General features: G+C 30.9%; 2 protein-coding genes across 2 annotated transcripts; both read left to right on the forward strand.

Moving 5' to 3' along the window:
• Nucleotides 1-643: 643 nt before the first annotated feature.
• On the forward strand, nucleotides 644-5101 carry LOC127282335 (uncharacterized). Its single transcript, XM_051306506.1, has 3 exons — nucleotides 644-807; nucleotides 1984-3518; nucleotides 3627-5101. The coding sequence occupies exons 1-3, from the start codon at nucleotides 644-646 to the stop codon at nucleotides 5099-5101; spliced, it is 3174 nt and encodes a 1057-aa protein (XP_051162463.1).
• Nucleotides 5102-10192: 5091 nt separating this feature from the next.
• LOC127282336 (uncharacterized) lies at nucleotides 10193-11032 on the forward strand. Its single transcript, XM_051306507.1, has one exon. The coding sequence runs from the start codon at nucleotides 10193-10195 to the stop codon at nucleotides 11030-11032; it is 840 nt and encodes a 279-aa protein (XP_051162464.1).
• The last annotated feature ends 11507 nt before the right edge of the window (nucleotides 11033-22539 follow it).

Here is a 22539-nt window from a genome sequence, read left to right on the forward strand (position 1 = left end):
TTCTCTCTATATAAAATTTGCTTGAAATCCATGCACTTTTCGGATGGATTTCTTGCAAATGGGACTGGACTCAGTAGTAGGGCTGTGCCAGTTCTAAAACAGTTTGACCTTGAACCCTTTTTTCAGCCCTCTTGGCCACCCACCACCCCCTAATTTGCATATTAACCCTTTCATTCACCCCCCACCACCCCTTACCACTTTTGGTCACCCACCTTTTGAATTTTAACCCGTTTGATCACCCCCCACCACCCACTTTCAACCCTGTTGGCCACCCACCTTTTGAATTTTAACCCTTTTGATTACCACCCACCTTCCCCCCCCTAATTTTCATATGTATTTTTAAACTTTCACCCTTTTGGTCGCCCATCCACCCTAATTTGCATAACCCTTTTCAGTAAAAACATGTACGGTTCCAAAAATTTAAAAATCATAATTAGAACCTCGAGGAACAAAGGGTTCGCGAGATACCGCGCGGGACTGTGGGTGGTTGGGAGTGGGTGGCTGTGGGTGGTACACAGTGGATGGCTCAAAAGTGAAAGGTGCGCGGCAGATGTGCGCGTACGGTCACCGGGGCCCGTTGGTAGTCCATGCGTCAAGTGGGGATGGAGTTCAGTGGTGGGATGTTGTGTATGGTGGGGACTACATGTACCTCAGGCGATTCCCGTGGCAAGGAAAGTCATTCTGTTCTAGCTTCCAGAATCAGCAGCATCAGACCTCTGGCACTAGTCATATATCTACAGCAATTCTCTTCAGAGGTCTCATTCCAGTACAAAACTTTGTTGAAGAAGCATTACCAAGAGCATCAGTGTAAGTTAATCTTATTTATATTTTCTTATGTATAAATTATATCAAATTAATCATAATCCTTTTTTTCTGTTATAGATTCAAAAAAATTAGCAAGTTAATCTTCCTACAAGAGACAAACATTCATTTGCATTGCCAAATTGTGTAGCAGCATTGTAAGTTTACTCAATTTACATGTCTTTCGCAAACATTTATCTTAATATACATTAAATTGATTGTAATTTTATTTCTGTTTCAGTTATACTTAAACGAGCAAAGTGAAGCTTCGCAACATCGTATTCGGTAGACATCTTTAAAAAGCAGTTGTCATCGAGGACTATACCCCACCCCACTCCCTACACTTCCACTACTTCCTTTACAACTTATTCCAAATTCTCTTCATAGGTTTTTCAGATTTTTTTTTTAGGTTATTTTCAGCGTTCTTTTCAGATTTTTCAGCTTTTTCCTCATACAATCTTTTTCAGAATTTAAAAAAAAAATGGCTAATCGTAGAAATATCGAAACATCTAAACCATACACCTCTATTGATAGTTTCAATGAGATTTGTGAAGCCTTAGACAATTTCATTGATGCTGCCAATATAGAGTTATGCTCTAGAAAATCCGATGAGGATCGACTCATCACGATTCAATGGCATCACAAGTCTATACAAAATTATGCAATTTTAATTAAATTTTTTAGAAAATATAGCTTCTCAGTTCCTCAAAAACATAGGATCTTAACGTTATTACATCATATAAATTACTTGAAATGCCACTTTGATTCGCTGATGAAGCGCGGTGCAGGACTTAATCAATCAAATGAAAAAATTAAATGGGCTCTAACTGATTCGGCTTTTAATAATCGATTACAAACCGGTACAGTCATTAATTTAAGTCACTTAGATGTTAATGAATTTTTAGATGATGCCTTTGTTCCTTTTGAAAATCACATTTAAACTTGCTTAGACACGTTCGGTCCGTTGAAAGTATATACAGTATTCAATGCAAAATATAAAAAGGTTTTACCTGACGGTACTACAGAATTCGATATAAAATATTTCATTAATAAGACAGAGTCAATTTTCCCTTCAACTGAGTTACGCGATTGGTATAATGATTATGTAAAGCAGAAAACACTTAAAGAAATTGAAGATTTTCAAGATAAAGAATCAAATTGGCAACTCTATTCAATCCATAGATTAGATGTCAATATTAACAAATACAATCCTTTGCGTGTTGGTTCTTTCATTGATCTACCGCCATCTATTAAAGCTAAACGTGCCTGTGTCAATGTTAGAAATGAAAAGGATAATGAATGCTTCAAGTGGGCAATATTATCGGCATTGTATGAAGCTTCTTCAAACCCATCTCGTTTGCAAAACTATGAATATATTCAACATCATTTAAATTTCACTAATATTAAATTCCCCGTAGCACTCAATGACGTTACAAGATTTGAAGTGCTTAACAATATTTCAGTAAACGTTTATTGTCTTGTTAAACGAAAGGGGAAATTCACAGTCTCGCCAATACACCTAACCTCGCAGAAACAATCCAAACATGTTAATCTTCTACGCGTTGATGATCACTACATTGATGAGGATGATGATAAAGAAGATTCCGCAAGTTCCAACAAATTCCACTATGTTTGGATAAAATCTTTATCGCGTCTTATAAATAACCAAGTTTCATCAAATGGGCATGCGCTATTACTTTGCGATCGCTGTCTTCACTACTTCAGAAGCAACGATAAACTTACTGAGCACGTTGAGGATTGCCAGAAAATGAATAACACCAAAATCATCTTACCTAAACCTGGATCTAATAGTATTCAATTCAAGAACTTTTGTAATAAAGAAAAAGTACCATTCATCATTTATGCAGATTGCGAGAGTCTACTAGTTCCAGGGGAGAATTCTTCATCTATGGTATGTCACACAGAAGTAGTTCAACAACATCAACTTCTCAGCATTGGATTCTATTTAAAGAGTTATGATGACTCTTTAAATGAATACCGGGCATCACCCAGGAATGAAGAAGATCCGGCGAGATGGTTTGCAAAAGAGTTGAAAAAGTTGGCGGAAGAAATTGAACCTACATTTATGGTAAATATTCCAATGGATACTCTAAATGCAGATCAAAAAGCCGCATTTAAAGTAGCTAATATTTGTCATATTTGTATGAAAACTATCAAGCATGGAGAAGTAAAAGTTAGAGATCATTGCCATCTGACTGGGGTGTATCGAGGTGCAGCCCATCAAGATTGTAATGTCAATTATCAAGATTCTAGAATAGTTCCTGTAGTCTTCCATAATTTAAGTGGTTATGATGCACATTTTATTATTAAAGCAATCGCGAATGAGTTTGAAGGTAAAATTGACGTTCTTCCCATTAACAAGGAAAAATATATTAGTTTTACCAAACATGTTGAAGCAAGTCTCATTAAATTTAGATTCATAGATTCATTTAGATTTATGGCATCATCTTTAGACAAATTATCATCATATTTAAACGAATACAAAATTGTTAAATCAAACTTTTCAAACTATAGCGATAATAAAGTTAATTTGTTAACCCGAAAAGGAGTTTTTCCTTACGAGTATCTCGACTCTAAGGAAAAACTCGAAGAAACTCAGTTACCCCAAAAAGAACGTTTTTATAGTACATTGAATGATTCAAATATATCAGATCAAGAATATTTACATGCTCAGCAAGTATGGTCAGAATTTAATTGTAAAAATCTTTGTGATTATGTTTATTTATATATGAAAACTGACATCTTGCTGCTTGCTGATGTATTTGAAAATTTCCGTGAACAATGCCTAAAAGCATACGGGTTAGATCCTGCACACTATTACACGACACCGGGTTTTACTTGGGATGCTATGTTAAAATATACAAATGTAAAACTAGAACTGCTCACTGACATTGATATGATAATGTTTATTGAACGTGGTATAAGAGGGGGTATAAGTCAATGTACAAATCGTTATGCCAAAGCAAATAATCAATATATGAAAGAGCACAATGTCAATGAGGAGACTTCTTACATTGTCTATTTAGACGCTAATAATCTATATGGTTGGGCCATGGTACAGTCTCTTCCCTATGGTGATTTCAAGTGGGTTTTAGAATTTGACAATAACTTTAATTTTAACGTTGTAGATGATGCAACTATAGGTTATATTTTGGAAGTTGATTTAGATTATCCTACAGAACTACATAATATGCATAATGATTTCCCATTTTGTCCTGAACACTTGAAACCACCAGGGTCAAAGCAAGAAAAGCTTCTAACTACTCTCCAACCGAAACGAAAATACATTCTTCATTATCGTGCACTTAAACAAGCATTAGCCAATGGGCTTAAGTTGGTTCACATCCACCGCATTTTACAATTTAAACAGTCAACTTGGCTTAAAGATTATGTCGATTTCAATACTAGTCAACGAACAAAGGCTAGTAATGAATTCGAGAAAAACTTGTTTAAATTAATGAACAATGCGGTGTATGGTAAGACAATGGAGAATGTACGTAATCACGTAAACGTGAAACTCGTGACAAAGTGGGAGGGTAGGTATGGGGCAGAAGCTTTAATTGCTAAACCTAACTTCCACACGCGAGCTATCTTTAACGAAAATTTGATAGCCGTGGAACTTAGGAAGACTGAGGTGTACATGAATAAGCCGATTTATATAGGTCTTAGCGTGTTAGACATCTCAAAAACTCTGATGTATGATTTTCACTATGATTACATGAGGAAAAAGTATGGAATGAATTGTAAACTGTTTTATACTGACACTGACAGCCTTATTTATAATATCAAATGTGAGGATGTCTATTCTGATATGAGAGCAGACATTTTCAAATTTGATACTTCGGATTATCCCATGAATAATGTATATGGCATTCCGCAAGCCAACAAAAAAGTGTTAGGTCTTATGAAAGATGAATGCAATGGGAGGATTGTCACTGAATTTGTTGGTTTGCGTAGTAAAATGTATAGTTTACGTGTAGATAATCAAGATTTCTTAAAAAAGGCAAAAGGTGTAAAGTCTAATGTAGTTAAGAAACATATAACTTTTAATGATTACATTTATTGTTTAAAAAATATTAAAATCCAATCTCGAACTCAATATTCCATTCGCTCCAAACTCCACAAGGTTCTTACTTTAAAACAGAAAAAAATAGCCCTAAGTCCTTATGATGACAAAAGATTTTTATTGAAACACAACACTGACACTCTTGCATGGGGTCATTATATTATAGAAAGAGATAAAGTCATAGAAAACGATGTAGAAATGATAGAATTATAAAATAGAATTTAAGTATTTATTGTAATAGAATATAAGTATTATATTGTAAATAGAAAAGAGAAATCTAATTTTATGTATATTTATGAATATTTATTGATGTTATTTATTATATTGATAAATATTTTATTGATGTTGTTATACACATTGGTTTTTAAATAAATGAAAAATTTTTTCTATATACATTGAAACTTTGTCTACTTTTATTTAATAGAACCTTAATATAGTTTAACAGTTAGGAAATAAAGAAATTCACTAAAAAGTTTACATTTTTTATACATATTTTATTTAAAAGTAACTTCCATATAAATACAAGACATTATTACATTTTAGTTCAACATTACTTCAAAGTCAGTTTAACTTTTCTAAAAGTTAACTTTAACTTTTCAAATAGTTAACTTTAACTTTTCAAATAGTTAACTTTAACTTTTCAAATAGTTAACGTTAACTTTTCAAATAGTTAACTTTAACTTTTCAAATATTTACATGCATTTTACATATAACTTTTCCAAAAGTTAACTTTAACTTTTCAAATAGTTAACGTTAACTTTTCTAAAAGTTAACTTTAACTTTTCAAATAGTTAACGTTAACTTTTCTAAAAGTTAACTTTAACTTTTCAAATAGTTAACTTTAACTTTTCAAATAGTTAACTTTAACTTTTAGAAACTTTTAAATTTCTGATTTATTTATCCAACTATTGTGAGAATTATCAAATCCAAGCCATTTTACATAGACTTTATAATGACGATTTTTAAGAACTTTCTCGACAAGATAAACATCTGAATATTTGACTTTGGAAATTTTTTCTTCGTAGAAACCGCCTTCGATGGGTTGATCTTGATAATCCTTTAGCTTGTATGTTACCGGCTTTGTTGATTTTACTTGAGTGATGGTGAATATTTCAGTTGTCCAGTTGGGTGTGTATCCTTATTCAAAAACATTCTTATACTTGCTAACTCGCACTTTATCACCAACTTTGAATTTTGCTTTCTTAAATAAAATTTTCCTTTGTTTGGATATGCGTTTCAACAATCTCGTTTGGATCATCCCAATAGACATAGTCTGGATATGATTCCTTCTTCACCGTCATAAATTGCGGTAATTGAGTTTTTCTCTTCAAATAAGAATCTCCAGATTTGAGCAAAAGTTTTGCTATAACATTAGTATATTTGAAAGTCTTATTACTACGAATAGGTTTATTTGGACTATAGTTTTTTCTATATGCATTCGTACTACGCAGGATTTCTTTATAGTTTACGAAATCATTAGCATTTGTTAACTTCTGATCAGGTTTTTGACGGAATATGAGTTCCAATAATCCATCCGTTTTAGAATATTTTTTCTTCCCAACTAGGTTAATGTAAGAACCTTCAAAATTAATTTGCGTATCACCAATCATATATGTACCTTCGGGAAGCTTACGTACTCCATAAACCGTATCTATATATTGCTTCCTATTTTTGTCCAACATTTGTAGAAATTTCTTTGTTAATTTATCAGAATCTTCTTCTTCTTCCATAGTATCAATCATATTACTTGTGTCTTTAATATTATACATGTCTTGCTCATGAAAGGCATCATTAAGTATATTATTTTGCTCATTAACAATAATATTATGATTCTCTTGATTTGACAATCTATCAATTATATTTTCTTTTGATAAATTTTGCATGTCTTCTTCTTCATAAATAGGATCATAAAACGTTACATCATCATTATAAATAGATTTGTTGAAAGGTGTATCTTTACTAATGGCAGTCTTAAAAGATGATTCAAAGTCTTCTTCTTCTTCTTCTTTCTTTACATGGTTTTGAAAATTTTCAATCTTTATAGGATTTTTAGTTTTATTCACTAATTTTTCCAATGGAGTAACTAATGGTTGAAAGGTTTCTTTCAATATATTTTCAGCTGACTCTCTGCCACTTTTAAGAATACGATGCTTTCGACGTATAGCATCACTTGCTGCAGCTATTTGATGTAGTGTCTCTCGCTCCTTTCGAAACATGTTTATTTATGAAAGTCTCAAACTGAACTAATGCAATTCTCTTGAAATGCTTAATATTTATAACTGGATAAAGCAATCAAATCCCTTCCTATATCTTCCATCATTTATATTTCTATCTTTGTCAATAACTACAAATCCATATCTGTCAGAGTTCCAACATACTGAACATAAATCTCGAAACTGTGTAAACGTCATATCTGTATTAACATGATCATTGTAAACATGCTTGAGATTCCTTTCATCTTGTCTGAATAGCACAAGCAAATTAATATTATCTCTAACAAGATGTTTTGGAATATGAGCATATGTTTGACAAAGATAAAAACTATCGACGTTAACATGTCGCCCCATACAAAAAAACGCTTTAACATTGTCCTGCTTCTCACAAGCGATATCATCAAAAATGAAAATTGAATTAGTTTTTGCATCTTTAGGTGTAACAACTTGTTCATGTTCACTGAATTGGAAGAACTCGATGCCATCTACTTTACTAAGTACTTGTTCCAAAAATTTATATTTCGGCTGCTGTAATGATTTTGAATATAAATATATATTTTCAAATCCTAAACCATTCGGATGTATAATCAGAGAAAGAAGTGCATTCGTTTTTCCACAATTTGAAGGTCCACAAAAAGCTGCTCGAATACTGTTTGAAAATAAACTTCCATGTCGTTTAACCCCATTACCTTTAGTTTCAATGAGGTTATCAACATTTGCAATCGGGAGTTGTACAGCTTGTACCTTGAACTGCATCTTGGAATTGACTAACGAAAAAAACTATAAATACCCCACTTATATAGTCGCCCTCAATCAGTTGGTTATAGACCATTGTCGAGTGAGGAATGATTACTCACGATAAAGTGAAGAAAAATTCTTGCAGTGGTCAAGGATTTCTCAATACTTTAATTAACAAATTACCATTCGAGTGTCACATTCCTGGTTATCAATATTGTGGACCTGGAACAAAGTTGGCAAAACGTCTTGCACGAGGGGATCCTGGTATAAATCCCTTGGATACGGCTTGTAAGGAGCATGATATAGCCTATTCAAAAGATAAAGACGTGGCTGCAAGAAATACTGCAGACAAAATACTAGCGGAAAAGGCGTGGGAACGAGTAATTTCCAAGGACGCTAAAATTAGTGAAAAAGCAGCTGCATTAGCTGTAACTAATATAATGAAAGCTAAATCTAAATTTGGGATGGGTTTAAAAATTAATAATAATATTAAGAAAAAGATTGTGAAGAAGAAGAAGAAGAAGTCGAAGAATAAGAAGAGGAATACAATTTCCAAGAAAAATAAACGCATGACATTAGGGAAGATTATTCATGCTGCTAAAAATAATATGAAAAATAATCATAACGCAACGGACACTATTAAAACAGCAATGATTGGTGCACAAAATGCAATTAAAAATCTTGGTAGTAAATGTAAAATTTCATCTCCTCGAATTCTTCCTGTACCTTCAAAAGTTGGTGGTATTTTACCGCTAATACCAATTTTTGCGGGGCTTAGTGCATTAGGAGCACTTAGTGGTGGAGTCAGTGGTATTGTAAAAGCAGTAAATGATGCTAATGCTGCTAAAAAACAACTTTCAGAAACTCATCGACATAATGAAACAATGGAGGCCATTGCTATAGGAAAGGGTATATATTTGAAACCCTATCGTAAAGGACTTGGTCTTTATATTAAACCACATCAAGGAAATGGATTGAAATATACAAAGAGTGTTCAAAAAAACTAATATTGAAGCTACCTCACCGCGCACTAACCGACTATGATTTACTTAAATATGCTAAACTTATGAAAATACCTCAATTTCGTGGAGTTTTCATGAGAAATGAATTACCTATTACAGGACCTTATAAATGTGAATCAGCCATAATTAATCTTGATAATAAAGAAGGTCCTGGAACACATTGGGTAGCATATAAAAAGATAAACAATGAAACTGAATATTTTGATAGTTTTGGAAATCTTTCACCACCATTGGATCTCATTGTTTATCTAGGTGTTGGTAGCTATATCAAATATAATCATGAGAGATATCAAAATTTTGATACATTTATATGTGGTCATTTATGTCTTAAATTCTTATGTAAGCAACTTAACGTTAAGAACAGTTTTAATCTATATAAGAATATGTAAACGATTATAACCTTCAGTATAAAAGTAGATGTCCAACATGAATGACTCTTTTACTTTAACGTTAACGGGAAAGTCTTCAGTTCTGGAGGCTTCATACTTCCCACCTATTGAACTTTCACCTAATAAAAATTATACACTTGGACTTGTTGATTTATTTACATATAACTCAATTCCTAATATTGATGAAAGTTCCAACAAATTTTATATAAATAATATTGAGATTACTATACCTACTGGTAGTTATGAAATTAAAGATATAGAAGCATATTTAAAACGTCAAATAACAGATAAAAATTATTTGTCAATAGAGTGCAACAATAGTACATTACGATGCTATATTAAATCAAATCTTTGCATTGACTTTACTCCTGAAGATTCTATTGCTAGTTTATTGGGATTCACTGCTCGCAAACTACCACCAAATGTAAAACATTCCTCTGATTTACCTGTAAAAATATTGAAAGTGAATGCTCTACGCATTGAATGTAATATTACCACTGGAGCGTTTATAAATAATGAAAAAGTCCACACTATACATGAATTTTTCCCCACTGTTCCACCGGGATATAAGATTGTAGAAGTTCCAGCACACATCATTTACCTTCCAGTCGCCGTAAGGACAATACATAACATTCAGCTACGTATAGTAGATCAGAACGGTATTTTAGTTAATTTTAGAGGAGAGACAATAACAATCCGTTTACACATTAAATCAATGTAATGGGTATTGTTTATAATCGAAAAGTCGGAAGTAGTTATAAAACTCAAACACCATGTCCATCGAAGATCAGTTTGAATACAGCTCGCAAGGTGTTAACACCTCAGAGTCGACAATTCCTGAAGCAGCTAGGTCTACGAGTCAGAAATCAAAACTAAGGAAGAGAAAGAAGAGAAGAGGAGAAAATTTTTTCTTGTTTATTTTGTGTCGCTGTTATAAGAAAAATGGAGGAGATTCTCAGCATTCCAGCATCAGTGAATTTTGATGAATCCATAGCTAATTATGAGATTCACAGTCATCAACCATATGCATCCTCATCGTTTAACAATAGTGATGAAATTCGCATTATTGTACAAAATCAAGATTTATCTATTTTACCAAGCAATAGTGTATTACATATTTTTGGAAGGTTGACTAATGCTGATGGAACTGATGCCACACAAAATATTCATTTCACCAACAATGCGATAGCCTATTTGTTTGATGAAATTCGTTATGAATTGAATGGTATTGAGATTGACCGTTGCAAGTACGTTGGACATACAACTACTATGAAAAGCTTGGTTTCATTAACACCACCTCAACTTAACCGCGCTGAAAATGCAGGAATTTTGAATATGGAATTGAATACAAGAATGTCATTACAAGATGGATATTTTGATGTATCAGTACCACTTGGTATGATTTTTGGTTTTGCTGAAGATTATAAAAAAATTGTTATGAATGCGAAACATGAACTGATTTTAATAAGAGCACGTAGTGATTTAAATTCTATTATTCAAACGGGCGAAGGTGCAGATGAACAGTTCAAAGTACAAATTAATAAAGTGGAATGGTTAGTGCCATATGTTTTACCATCTGATAATAATAAAATCAAATTATTGAAATTTATCGAGAAAGATCCACTAATTTCAATGAGTTTTCGATCATGGGAAATGTTTGAATATCCATTAATTCCGTCAAGTACAAGAGTCATGTGGCAAATAAAATCGTCAACACAATTTATGATATGTATGCTAATTTTCAATCTTCCTACTATGGAAGAGATTCTGAACCCATATTAAAGCTTGACACTTTTAAATCATTGGCTCCTCTAATTGTTATTGATTGTTCAAAACAAAACGAGTTTCTCAAACAAACGTCAGTTGATGTACGTTTGGAATTTGAAGCTAGAAATAATATACCTGCTGAAACAACTGCTTATTGCCTCATTATACATGATCGCATTGTACAGTATAAACCAATCAGCGGTATAGTTAAGAAGATGTAAAGCAGTGGAGGGGGTAAAATGAAAGTAGTGGGGGTTGAACTGAGAGGTATATAACTCACGTTCCTGGGATAGAAATTTATTTCTATTCCAGGATGGAGTTCATCGTAGACGTTCAAGGCTTCAAGAAACCCTGCAACGATTTCATTTTCAAAGAGTTGGCTATACTTCCTCTTGAAGCTGATGCTCAACCTCGAGTTTACCTCTTTGAACCTCCATGTGCTTGGAATTCATTACCTCAACGTTATAAAAGTGAAAATCTCTGGCTAACAAACAATTATCATGGAATCCACTGGATGTCTGGAGATGTATCTTATGATGAACTGCGTACTATTATACAAGAAACATTACGAGGTGCAAAAACTATCTACACGAAAGGTGTTGAAAAAAAGCAGTGGTTAGAAAAATATTTGTTAAATGTGCAAAATTTAGAAGATATAGACTGTCCAGCGATTAAAAATATTAAAACTGAATCATTGTTAACTACATGTACACATCATATTACTCAAACTAATCATTGTGCTGTAAACATTGTTATGATTCTTCGAAATTGGTTTCTGAATGTATCGAATGAATTGAGAAATTTATCAGATGGCGTCGATGAAGTGGATTGTACTTATACTACTTTAAAATCTTTTTATGAAAATTCTGAATCTTATGTATAATAAAATTTAAATACTTTATCTGAATAAATTAATTTATTAGTTTTTAAAAAATAAAAAAACGTCTATTTATTACTTGAACCTATACCCTTAGTATTAAGACTAATAATGAAGGTAAAATAAGAAAAGAAACCATTTTTTTATGTAAATTAATACATTTATTTTTCTCACATTATGAATATTTACAATTTTATATTACAATTATTTTTTCTTTTTATATTTTAATAATTTTTTAATATTACTTATATTCAAATTCGATTACATTAAACTTGCCGCCGATATATTTTAATTGTAATTTTTGAGATTGTGCGGCTTCTTCCATCATTGTGAATGATGCAGGTTCAGTTTCGAACAGCTTCGCGAACCTTGCTGGGAGGAAAGTGTTGAATGTAGTATCTAGTTCTGCTACAATCCTACCTCCGAATTTTGTCTGCACCCTCTTTATTTTGGTTACAGTATATAAAGCATTTGGAGTCAACTCAGCAAGCGGTTTTGTTGGCAGGAAGCTTTCCATGTGACCAATAGCGTTGAGTTTTTGTAAATCCATGATTTCTTTTTATATCTGTAAGCAGAAGTAAATGGAAAATTTTAATATAAAAATCAAAATTAAGCTGGGAGGGAAGTGGGTTAAAAAAAAGGATTTAAAGTAGAATATATATACCTTATAGAAGATGGAGTAGTGATGCTAATGCTGTGGCTGCTGTTGATGTTGTTGCATCAGTATATCTGTAACAGTTATGCTATCTCTGGGCTTGTGTTCTGCATTATATCCCATCAACCCCACTCTTCTTTTTCTCCCACTTTAAAAAAGAACTGCGCACGCAACACACCATATACTATGTACCCCCACTCTATTATAATAATGCGCGCGCAATGTTGATGGGGCGAGAGAGGGAGTGCGCATGAACCCCACTCTGGTTGTCAAGAGAGTGGAAAGTGGGAGAAGAGCTAAAAAATGAGTGGTTGGTCGAGGGTGACCAAGTGGGAGGAAAGTGGGTAGAATGTTCAAAAAAATGACTATGCAATGAGGTTTAAAAATTCCCACGAGTAACAGCGCCATCTTGCGACAACAGTTGGTAACACCGATCTATGCTAAAGTAGAGTTACCACTGAAAAATAGGGACTTATGCAAAGGGGTTAAAAATTTAAAAATTCCCGCGAGAAACAGCGGCATCTTGCGACAACAGTCGGTAACATCGGTCTATGATAAAGTAGAGTTACCATTGAAAAATAGGGGCTTACCATGGAAAAAAGAAGTTTTAAAAAGTGCCGCCTTCTTCTAAAAAACAACATTAGTATATGGTAAAATAGTTACATACCATGAAAAATATAATCGGCATGCAAATTAGTGGGTGGAAAGTTGGAGGGAAGCTTAAAATGACGTGAGTGGGTGGTAGACGGTGACCAAGTGGGAGGAATGTGGGTGAGATTCTCTATTTTAATTCTACTGCTGCGAGTGCTGAAGGTCTACTGCTGCTCATACTGGAAGCTGAAACAGAATGACTTTTCTTGCCACAAGAATCGCCTGAGGTACATGTAGTCCCCACCATACACAACATCCCACCACTGAACTCCATCCCCACTTGACGCATGGACTACCAACGGGCCCCGGTAACCGTACGCGCACATCTGCCGCGCACCTTTCACTTTTGAGCCATCCACTGTGCGCCACCCACTCCCAACCACCCACAGTCCCGCGCGGTATCTCGCGAACCCTTTGTTCCTCGAGGTTCTAATTATGATTTTTGAATTTTTGGGACCGTATATGTTTATACTGAAAAGGGTTATGCAAATTAGGGTGGATGGGCGACCAAAAGGGTGAAAGTTTAAAAATATATATGAAAAATAGGGGGGGGTAGGTTTCCAAGAGGGTTGAAAGAAGGTGGGGTAAGGGGTGGTGGTGGGTGGTAATCAAAAGGGTTAAAATTCAAAAGGTGGGTGGCCAACAGGGTTGAAAGTGGAAGGTAAGGGGTGGTGGGGGGGGGGTGGGGGGGGTGATCAAACGGATTATAATTCAAAAGGTGGGTGACGAAAAGGGTTAAAATTCAAAAGGTGGGTGGCCAACAGGGTTGAAAGTGGGTGGTAAGGGGTGGTGGGGGGTGATCAAACGGATTAAAATTCAAAAGGTGGGTAACCAAGAGGGTTGAAAGTGGGTGGTGATCAAAAGGGTTAATATGCAAATTAGGGGGTGGTGGGTGGTGAATAAAAGGGTTAATATGCAAATTAGGGGGTGGTGGGTGGTGAATAAAAGGGTTAATATGTAAATTAGGGGGTGGTGGGTGGTGAATGAAAGGGTTAATATGCAAATTAGGGGGTGGTGGGTGGTGAATAAAAGGGTTAATATGTAAATTAGGGGGTGGTGGGTGGTGAATGAAAGGGTTAATATGCAAATTAGGGGGTGGTGGGGGGCCAAGAGGGCTGAAAAAAGGGTTCAAGGTCAAACTGTTTTAGAACTGGCACAGCCCTACTACTGGACTCTTCGACTGATACGTGAACGAAAGTCACGCATGCGCACTATCATTTCTATCTCCGTTGAAAGAAATCCATCCGAAAAGGGAATGGATTTCAAGCAAATTTCGCATTGAATGGAGGGGAGTATTTACGACATGGACTTGAAGTAAATATAGTACATGTTCCAAACTTTTCTTGCATAGGAATCTACGACCCTATAAACTCATGAATTTTGTCTAAAAAAAGCACGTCACAGGTGATGTGAATAATGAATGACACAACCCATGTGTAACAAATAAATTTGTTCATGAGAATATTTTACAATGAGAAAATGGGTCCTATCCAGACACGAAAACATGTAAAAAGTTTTAGTGTCGTGTCCAGACACGAAAACTTTTGATTACTTTAAAAGTGTCGTGTCCAGACACGAAAACTTTTGATTACTTTAAAAGTGTCGTGTCCAGGCACAAAAACATTTAATTTTTTCAAAAGTGGTTACAACACGAAAACATTTAATTATGTTAAAAGTATCGTGTCCGGACACAAAAACATTAAAAAATTTGTAAGCGTCGTGTTCAGACACGAAAACGTTTAATTTTTTCAAAAGTATCTGGTCGGGACATGGAAACATTTCATTAATTTAAAAGTGTCCGGTCAGAACACGAAAACATTATAAATTATTAAATGTGTTTGTGATTGAACACGACACTACACAAAATTGATTTGGCGTTTTGTTTCGTTTCCGTGTCAGTTCCTGCTTCATGGTGAAATATTTTTCCGATTTTAGTGAAATTCTAGTGAAATAAATTTGAATCTATAATTTCTTAATTTGAGAATTTCTCAAAATCTGATAAATCTATTTTCCAAGAAATTGGGATAATCACAACTTTAACATATATACAATATTTAATTCAAGATAAAAAATTTATTATTATAAAATGAAAAATTTTTTAAACATAAACTTAGATGATTTATAATTTCATTTTTTTAATAAAAAAATTACCAAGAAAATGTACATTTTCCGCTCCAGAACTGGTACAAGTTCAGCTGCTGAACATGTACATTTTCTTGTACAAAATCTTGTACAGGGATTTTCAATAGAGATATGTACATTAAAAATATTTACAAAACTTTTAAAAATATTAAATTTTGAAAAATTTGTATCTCATAAATGTCTATAAAAAATCGAAAAAATTATCAAGCTTTTTTCCGAAGAGTAATAGTAATATAGTAGTGAAATGATAAATAAAATTTGAGACAAATCAAAAATATCAAAATCGATGATATGCTGAGGTGTCGAGAACTTCATTGTATGTACTTTCTTTGTAACTGAATATAATTCACTTATACACTGAAAAAAAATTTATTTGATTCAAATACTTTAAATTATTTGAAAAATATTTAATTGGTTCAAATAATTTTCATTTGGATTAAAAAAAATATGTATTTGATTCAAATAACTTGAATTATTTGAATCGCATTTATTTGAACCAAATAAATCGTATTTGGTTCAATTAAATAATAAATTGAATTGAATAAATGAATTTATTTAATACAAATAATGAGTTACTTGAAACTATTCATTCATTTATTTCACTCAAATATTTCGTTTATTTGGTACAAATAGAAAGTATTTGACACAATAAATTTATGTAATTGATTCAAATAAACTGAATTATTTAATACAAATAATTCGTTATTTAATCCTAATACACTATTTTATTAAGACAAATAAAAAAATATTTCAATCAATTAAATATTTATTTAAAACGATAATAATGATTTACTTAAAACAATTTATTTATTTATTTCACTCAAATATTTCGTTTTATTGAAACAAATAAAAAGTATTTGATACAATAACTTTATTTAATGGATTCAAGTAAACCATATTATTTAATACTAATACACTATTTTATTAAGACAAATAAAAAAATATTTCAATCAATTAAATATATTTATTTGAAACGATAATAAAGATTTACTTAAAACAATTAATTTATTTATTTCACTCAAATATTTCGTTTTATTGAAACAAATAAAAAGTATTTGAAACAATAACTTTATTTAACTGATTCAAGTCAACTAAATTATTTAATACTAATACACTATTTTATCAAGACAAATAAAAAAATATTTTAATCAATTACATGTTTATTTGAAACGAAAATAATGAGTTACTTGCAACTATTAATTTATTTATTTATTTCACTCAAATATTTCATTTTTTTGATACAAATAAAAAGTATTTGATACAATAAATTTATTAATTCTAATTAAATAAATTATTTAATATAAATAATGCGTTATTTAAATAATACACTATTTTATTAAAGGAAAATAAAATATTTTGATCAATTAAATATTTAAGTGTAATGAGAATAATCAGTTATTTGATACTATTCATTTATTTATATATATTATTTAATAATATTCTAAGTCCAAAAGTCAAATATTTTTTCATCAACAAAAAATTAATGTTTACAATGATTCAGAACAACGAAAAACGCGTTTTTAATATAAATATATTTACACTTTTTTTGAAAATAACACACTCACATATGATCGAATAGCAAAATTTTCTAAGTCAAAAAGTCAAATATTTTTTCATCTTCAAAAAAATTAATATTTACAATAATTCAGAAGAACGAAAAACGCATTTTTAATAAAAATATATTTACACTTTTTTTTGAAAATTCACCTGGGATGATTCATGATAATAATCATGAAGCATATAATTAATTATATTTTATAAATTGCATTTAATTGGAAAATATAATTTAATATCTTAACTTTAAATAAATGATGTCAAAATATGCGATCATAGTATGCAGAAATTACATATTTTTTAATTTATTTATTTGAGTAAGAATTTAATTTAGAAATTGAAGAATTAGTAAATAAATATGTTATTTATTCAATTCAAATATTGATTTATTTGAATCAAAAAATTCTTACATTTGATGCAAATAAATTATGTATTTGGATCAAATAAAATAATAATTGCCGCAATTAAAGAGGTTTTTGTTTCAATTAAAACACTTACTTATGATAAATAATCGAATATTTGATTCCAGTAAATTTTTATTCCATTCAAAAAAAATATTTTATTGATGCAAATAAATATTTATTTGAATCAAAAAACATGCAGTATTGAATCAAATAATTTTTATAATTGATTCAAATAATTATTTATTAGCTTTGAATATTACATTTATTTGATTTGAATACTTTGTATTTGGTTTAAATAACTATTTATTTGATACGATAAAATAAATTATTTATGTCTAATAAATATTCCATGTATTTGATTTGAATACTTTGTATTTGATTCAAATAACTATTTATTTGATCCAAATAAATTTTTTTTTCAGTGTATCATGTTTAACTATTTACTTATTCTTCCTTGAATGTTTTGTAGGGTACATGTAATAAGCTTAATTTCACTTGTTCAGATTTTGAGAATAGAGCATATGTGCACAAAAGAAATATAATCGTTTATTTATTATTATATATAGCTGCAAATTAATATGGATGAACATCATATAAATGACGAAAATTATCCTCTAGACCAGGACTTACACAAGGTAAGTTTTTGCTTATCAAAATATGTTTTGTGTCTAAAAGAAATGTAATCGTTTACTTCCTATATGCAAAGTCGCCAAATCCCAGTGAAGAGGAAGAAGTAATGAAAACGCAGAAAGTTGATGAGAAGACCATACAAGCGAAAAAATTTAATGTAAGTTCTTATTATATTAAAATTTTCTAGTTATTCACATTTCTTGGGGTGGATTCTTGGGGTGGACGGTACAGTTATTAACCACTATACATCTGTAGGACCGTTTATATAATTTTTGAAAGATTATTAGCAAATTTTAATACAAAATTTAAGTTTTAGAAAAAATTATGTTTTTAAAATTTTTTTAAATTTTACATTGTATTGAATTAAAAAATTTTTATTTTATTAAACTTAAACAATGTTTTACTTTTTTAAAGTAATAAATTATTATTAATTTCAATATACTTAAAGTAATCAAAGTAATAATTATTTATATAATCAAAGTTACTTTAACTATGAACATTTTTCTTCTTATATTTTTCTTGTCTTATAGAATTCTAAATGTGGTTGACTACTCTAATGTAGGATATATGGATAATAACATTGTTTTTTTCGAGTACGTTATATTTTGATACTCTATTCTTACACTTTTTTCAATACTTAAAAGTTTTTTTTATAAATATAATTCGTCTAATAGTTTTTATAAACATACAGATCAATCATCCATGATTGAAATTATTGAATAATCTTAATAACATTCTTATAAAATCATTTTAATCAAAAAGGTTGCCTAAAGTGGCTAACTATTGTACTGTTTACCCTATTTTTAAAGGGAAGCACATAAAAAATTTTAACCCACTAGAATTTTTGTTGTCAATAAGCGACAATTTTTTGCATTATTTGGGATCTGTAGGTAAATTTTATACTTTATAAAAATTTTTAAAAATATATTTCTAATTTATTTAGATTTTTTATTTAATCAAGAAATAAATTTGTCTTACAATTCTTGTTATTGATTTTTGAAATAATTAAGATGTTTTAAACCTCTAAAATGACTGTTTATACACTGAAAAAAAGATATTGTGCTTTCAACAATATCGTTTGGTTACGCAATTTTGGTTCTTGTAATCAAATTTTACTTGAATGAAACAAAGTCGTAGAATTATCTCAACCAAACATTTGGTTAGGTCAACAAAATTATTTGGTTGAACATTTTTAAATTACAACCAAAATTTGGTTACGATAATAAAATAATTTAATCCACTCTCAGCTCGTATACCTTAAGAGAACAATTAGTTTAAATCTCTCACAAAGATGGGTACTCCAGTGGTAAGAGCTCTCGACTCGCAGTTTAAAAACAGAGGTTCTATTCCAGGCAGAGATGAGATTTTTAAAGTACACAAATATTTCAATTGGATAAATGTAAATTAAATGTTAATTTGATAGTAAATAAAATAGATAAAATAAAAAGAAATGAGGTAGAATAAAATTTTTAATTTTACATAAAAAACCTGTTGGTTTGATCAAATAAACATTTTTGTTGACCTAACAAAGAAATTTAGTTCAGCTAACCAAACATTTTTGTTATGCCAAAAAAATACACTCAACCAAATTTTTATTTTGGCCCGACTAAATTTTGGTTGCTCTGACTAAACATATTTCTCATTTTCATAAAGTCGCCGTCCTATGCTAGCTTTTTGCAATGCGTTTTGTAACTATAAGTCATGACTGTCATGAGTTTACTCTCTTAATTTGAATCAGTGAAATTTCACTGGTGAAATAGATAGAAGTCGGTTACTGAATCATTTAGTGAAATTTTCACTGAAAATCAGTCATATATCACTGATTTCCAGTGAAAATTTTACTAAATGAATCAGTCAATCTGTTTAACCTATTACCGATAATACAGATTGACTGATTCATTTAGTGAAATTTTCACTGGAAATCAGTGATATATGACTGATTTTCAGTGAAAATTTCACTAAATGATTCAGTAACCGACTTCTAGCTATTTCACCAGTGAAATTTCACTGATTCAAATTAAGAGAGTAAACACAACAAACGTATACATAGATTTGCATTTAACGCAAAACACAAACGCAAAGTGTGCGAAAATACAATGCATTTGCTTACCTTTTGCGTTTGTGTCTCGCGTTAACTTTGTATATACATATCATGGTCTAGTGACAAAAAAGTATGCTCAAACGCTGCCATGGGACTCCAGTCTGAAGCTATTTCTACATTGTGACGCAAAGACGCAGGCAGACGCTTATTATAGATAAAACTTGAAACAATAACAATTTCAATGGGTTAAAATTTTACCTTTACCACCCTTTAAAATAAATATTCTTTTATACTTTTTCTTCCAGAAAACTGACATTTTAAGTTTAGAAACGATATTAAATGTATGTATATAAGATCTCACTAGAAAAACAATATTTTAATTGTGGCGTCCGTTTAAAAAGCACTATCTACACTTCAACCCGAATAGAGAAATTGATGGAAACGCCTTTTAATCTATATCTCTCAATGAAATTCAAATTTTGTAAATAATCTAATTTTTCTTAACTAAATCAGTTACGGATTTTTTGATTAAAAGAAATTAATAATTTCAATTAAAGGGTTAGACCACTGTGAAATTTTTAAAAAATTGAAAAATTTGTTTGCTAAAAAGGTGCCTTATGTTGTTAAAAATGAGAAACAATAACCATTATAGAGGTAAAATATTTTTAAAAGCTTAAATTTTATATTCACGCGGTGCCGGATATATAGTTCTGTATATCATAGAGACATACGTTTATGCGTTTTTCTCAAAACCAAGTTTTTTAAACTGGCGGGTAACTTTTCTTGTACAATTTTTTAATAAATTAGCCAAAAATTGGTTTACAACTTCAAGTGAGGGTCCTGATCAAATAACTCGACCGACGCTCGGACGCACGCTCTAATGGTAGTCGGGTAGCAGTGAGCCGCCCACAGGCTGTCACTGCTACTTGACTGGTAATAGAGCGTTCGTCCGAGCGTCGGTCGAGTTATTTGATCGGGACCCTCAAGTTAACATTCTTTATGGAAGTACGTAGGGAATTTTTTTTTAATCAAAAACTTTTTTTTATTAACAATTTTGTACCGAGTTTTTTTAACAAAAAACTCAAAATTTTGATCAAACACGTTTCATTTTCACAAAAATTGGTTTTCTCAAAATTTCCTACGTATATCTACGTATTTTTATTTTGAGTCTGATTTTCGATCTTCACAGTAGTCTAACCCCTTAATTATATGCACAATTGTAGATAGTACTATTATTGATTACACAAATAAGTTTTGATTTTTATAACAAATCTAACCGTAAAATAACTCACTTTTCATAAAAAATGTAGATAGTGACTTTTTTCAAACGGAAGGCAGCATTATAAGAAGGTACAACGTTTATAAAGTTTGTAAATTTCTCAAATTAACATATTTAAAATTATTAAGATAGAACATTTTGTGGTCTCTCTTTGAGATTCTCAGAAAAACTGTGTAGCTTATGGTAGAGAAGTAATTTACGTTATTCTTTTTAAAAATACTATTTAATTAGTTTAACTGAAATTTTAGCGAAACCAAGAGAGAGAAGTTAAAGTGATTGAAAAACGTCCAAAAAGAGTTGTGGTGAAATCAATGGAAACACAGGTTAGTTTTGAAAAGAAACAAAGACACTCCTAAGGGTCAGAAAGTTGTAATTCATTTGTATGAGTTGACTGAATATTTTCTTCACTTATTTTAAAGAAATCAAATGTTCTGAAAATGCAATTAAAGCTATAAAATGAAATCGTATAAAATTTTTTAATAATTTGAACATATAAAGAAAATAGTAATATTTTTTCTTGAAATTTGTATATAATAATTTTTCCCCACTTTTAACTTCTTGAGAGAATATGAATGAAAAATGTTATACTTGGTATAATTATTTTTTGGTACTTTATAACTTTTTAAGGATAAATGTATTCTTAAAACATAGTGAAAATCTAAATTTGAGGCAGTTGGTGCAAAAACAGAATAAATGCCTATTATAATCCATATTTTAAAATCATTTTTTATGAAAATTTGTTCTTAAATGAAACCTATCATTTAAAAAAATTGAATATATGGGGCATTCCACGTCAACGAGAGACCCCCCGCCCCCAGAATAGATTTAAATGAAAAAAGTTCAAATACGGCTTAAAATTTAGGTAATTACATCTACTTTAAAATGCAAAGTGGCAAAATAAAAAATTCAAGATGGCGGATCCAATATGGTGAAAAAAGTAAAAAAAAATGCTTGAATTCACTTGAAATTTGTTACTCGGGGGTTGTTAGGGTCGCTAAACACAAATATGAAATCAGATTTTTAATATTAAAAATGGCGGATCCAATATGGTGGCCGATTTTTAAAAATTTTAACAAATTTCAATAAAACGTATCTTATGGTGCTTTGTAGGGTTGTAAAAAGTTCTAAAGGTTTTAAATTGAATTAGAAATTTAGGTAATTCTTCTACTTTAAAATGCTAAGTGTCAAAATAAAAAATTCAAGATGGCGGATCCAATATGGTGAAAGAAGTAACAAAAAAAGCTATAATTCAATTGAAATTTGTCACTCAGGGGTTTTTAGGGTCGCTG

This window comes from Leptopilina boulardi, unplaced genomic scaffold, assembly GCF_019393585.1.
Source record: "Leptopilina boulardi isolate dan_hultmark-lab unplaced genomic scaffold, ZJU_Lbou_2.1 LbouV2_298, whole genome shotgun sequence".
Lineage (NCBI taxonomy): Eukaryota > Metazoa > Arthropoda > Insecta > Hymenoptera > Figitidae > Leptopilina > Leptopilina boulardi.